Source organism: Etheostoma cragini, chromosome 24 (genome assembly GCF_013103735.1).
Source record: "Etheostoma cragini isolate CJK2018 chromosome 24, CSU_Ecrag_1.0, whole genome shotgun sequence".
Taxonomy (NCBI): Eukaryota; Metazoa; Chordata; class Actinopteri; order Perciformes; family Percidae; genus Etheostoma; species Etheostoma cragini.
This window is the reverse complement of record NC_048430.1, coordinates 13,418,809-13,421,600: the sequence shown is the minus strand read 5'-3', so window position 1 is coordinate 13,421,600 and position 2,792 is coordinate 13,418,809. Positions and strand designations below refer to the sequence as shown.

Sequence of the window (2,792 nt, the reverse complement as noted above, 5' to 3'; positions counted from 1 at the left end):
GTTCTGAAGGCAAAAGGGGGTCCAACCCGTTACTAGCATGGGGTACCTAATAAAGTGGCCGGTGAGTGTATATAAAACCCAATGTAGAACCACAGGAGTTTGTAAAAAGTTAAAGTGTAAAATGTAAAACTTTTTCTCTAAATATTCATTCCTATTTAATTCAATATTAAATATAATAATAATTTCATGTCTTGCAGCGTATTTGTTGCTTTTTTCGATGAATTTGACGTAATATCACTTTCAATCTCTTTTCGTTTTGGCCCTTTTTTAAAAGTTATTGTTGCTTTTATCCTAGTTTTCGATGCTTTTTCTAACATTTTTGTTGCTTTATTTTGAAATATTTGTCATTTTGTGTGATGTATTTGACCTTTTGAATCCTTTTCATTCCCCCAAAGTGTAGAGACACTTTGAGGTAAAGTGTTTTGGGGATCTTTGAGTCATGAGTCAGAGAAGTCCATCTTGTTGTTCGTTTGACGCTTTTTAAAATGATTTTCTCTGTGTTTTTGATTTCTGTGAGTAAAGTCTTGTTTCTGGGGTTCCAGTCGCGCTGAACTTCCAGACGGCGGGCGAGGGGATGGACCTTAACGACGGGATGTTCAGGCAGAACGGCGGCTGTGGCTACGTCCTGAAGCCCGGCTTCATGAGAGACGCCGAGAAAACCTTCGACCCCGAGACTCGCCAGAAACGGGACGGCAGCCCCCCGGTGGTCCTCACCGTCCAGGTACACACAGGAAGGTTGGCATGGGGGGGCCGTTCTTCGTGTTTCCCGCTTCATGTCCAACAAGAGCAAAGCCACCCCTGCACTCAGCGTTTATGCTGCCTCTTGGACCTTTTCGTTGCTTTGTTTTTTTTTCACTTTTTTCACACTTTGCTTCTTTGAAAGTTTTTGCCGTTTTTTAAAAATTCTTTTCAATTTATTGATCATTTTTAGCAACGACATTGTGGTGGCTTTTCTTAATGTTGTAGTCTCTTTTTTGGCCTGGGCATCAGTTGTCCTTGGCTTTATTGTGAAGTGTGTGTGTGTGTGTGTGTGTGTGTGTGTGTGTGTGTGTGTTTCAGGTGATCAGCGGTCAGCAGCTTCCCAAAGTCAACATGAAAGAAGACTCGATCGTGGACCCGCTGGTCCGAGTGGAGATCTACGGGCTTCCTGTGGACCAGAACAGACAGGAGACCAGATACATAGACAACAACGGTACACACAGGACAGGCTGGGGACACGTATGGAGACAGAAGGGAAGACAGGAGACACCTTTACAGAAGGACAGAAACTTGGAAAGACTTATGAAACTCATTTTTAACCATTTTTCTTTCTCAAAATATTCCCAAATCCTGTTTTGTTTTAATTATTCAAAATTAAAAAAAAAATTTAGGAACTTGTTTTCTTTTGTTTTCATTTCCAGCCACAACTGTAAAGTTTGAAGGAATGATAAAAGAAAAGGGAGTTTGAACTTATAACAAAGTTAAAAAAAACCTCTCTCCAAATATTCGCCTCTTTTTTCTTTTTTTCTTATCTAAAGACTTGTGTATTTGTGTTGTCGTTTCCAGCTGGACGTGTAATAAAGATTTGGATTGCTAACGGTGTGTGCTGTTTGCAGGGTTTAACCCCGTGTGGTACGACACTCTGCGCTTCACCGTGCACGCTCCTGAGCTCGCCATGGTGCGCTTTGTGGTCGAAGACTACGACAAGACCTCCAAAAACGACTTCGTGGGTCAGTACACGCTGCCGCTCCGCTGCATGCAGCAAGGTAGGGTGTACTTCTACAGCTGCTACACATAGTACAAGTACTGCTGAGAACTATCTCTGTACTTCTGCAGCTGCTGCACATATTACCAGTACTGCTGAGAACGATCTCTGTACTTCTACAGCTACTACCCACATAGTACAAGTACTGCTGAGAACTATCTCTGTACTTCTGCAGCTGCTGCACATAGTACAAGTACTGCTGAGAACTATCTCTGTACTTCTGCAGCTGCTACACATAGTGCAAGTACTGCTGAGAACTATCTCTGTACTTCTGCAGCTGCTACACATAGTACAAGTACTGCTGAGAACGATCTCTGTTCTTCTACAGCTACTACCCACATAGTACAAGTACTGCTAAAAACTATCTCTGTACTTTTACAGCTGCTACACATAGTACAAGTACTGCTGAGAACTATCTCTGTACTTCTGCAGCTGCTACACATAGTACAAGTACTGCTGTGAACTATCTCTGTACTTCTGCAGCTGCTGCACACAGGTCAAGTACTGCTGAGAACTATCTCTGTACTTCTGCAGCTGCTACACATAGTACAAGTACTGCTGAGAACTATCTCTGTACTTCTACAGCTGCTACACATAGTACAAGTACTGCTAAGAACTCTATCTGTTCTTCTACAGCTACTACCCACATAGTACAAGTGCTGCTAAAAACTATCTCTGAACTTTTACAGCTACTACACAAAGGAAAAGTACTGCTAAAAACTATCTCTGTACTTCTACAGCTACTAAACACAGGACAAGTACTGCTAAGAACTGTATCTGTTATTCTACAGCTACTACCCACATAGTACAAGTACTGCTAAGAACTATATCTGCTCTTCTACAGCTGCTACACATAGTACAAGTACTGCTGAGAACTATCTCTGTTCTACAGCTGCTACACATAGTACATGTACTGCTGAGAACTATCTCTGTACTTCTACAGCTGCTACACACAAGACAAGTACTGCTAAGAACTACATTTGTTGTTTTAATGCTACTACACACATAGTACAAGTACTGCTCAGAACTACATTTGTTGTTTTAATGC

At 41.7% G+C, this 2,792-nt stretch overlaps 1 protein-coding gene across 1 annotated transcript in view; it reads left to right on the top strand.

Moving 5' to 3' along the window:
* The window catches only part of LOC117939540 (1-phosphatidylinositol 4,5-bisphosphate phosphodiesterase delta-4-like), a 22,155-nt gene extending 20,358 nt beyond the window's left edge, over positions 1 to 1,797 (top strand). Inside the window, exons 3-5 of the mRNA XM_034864977.1 lie at positions 543 to 721; positions 1,060 to 1,192; positions 1,596 to 1,797. Coding sequence (XP_034720868.1) covers positions 575 to 721; positions 1,060 to 1,192; positions 1,596 to 1,777 — 462 coding nt within the window. The 5' untranslated portion in view covers positions 543 to 574 and the 3' untranslated portion in view covers positions 1,778 to 1,797. The remainder of the gene's footprint in view (positions 1 to 542; positions 722 to 1,059; positions 1,193 to 1,595) is intronic.
* The last annotated feature ends 995 nt before the right edge of the window (positions 1,798 to 2,792 follow it).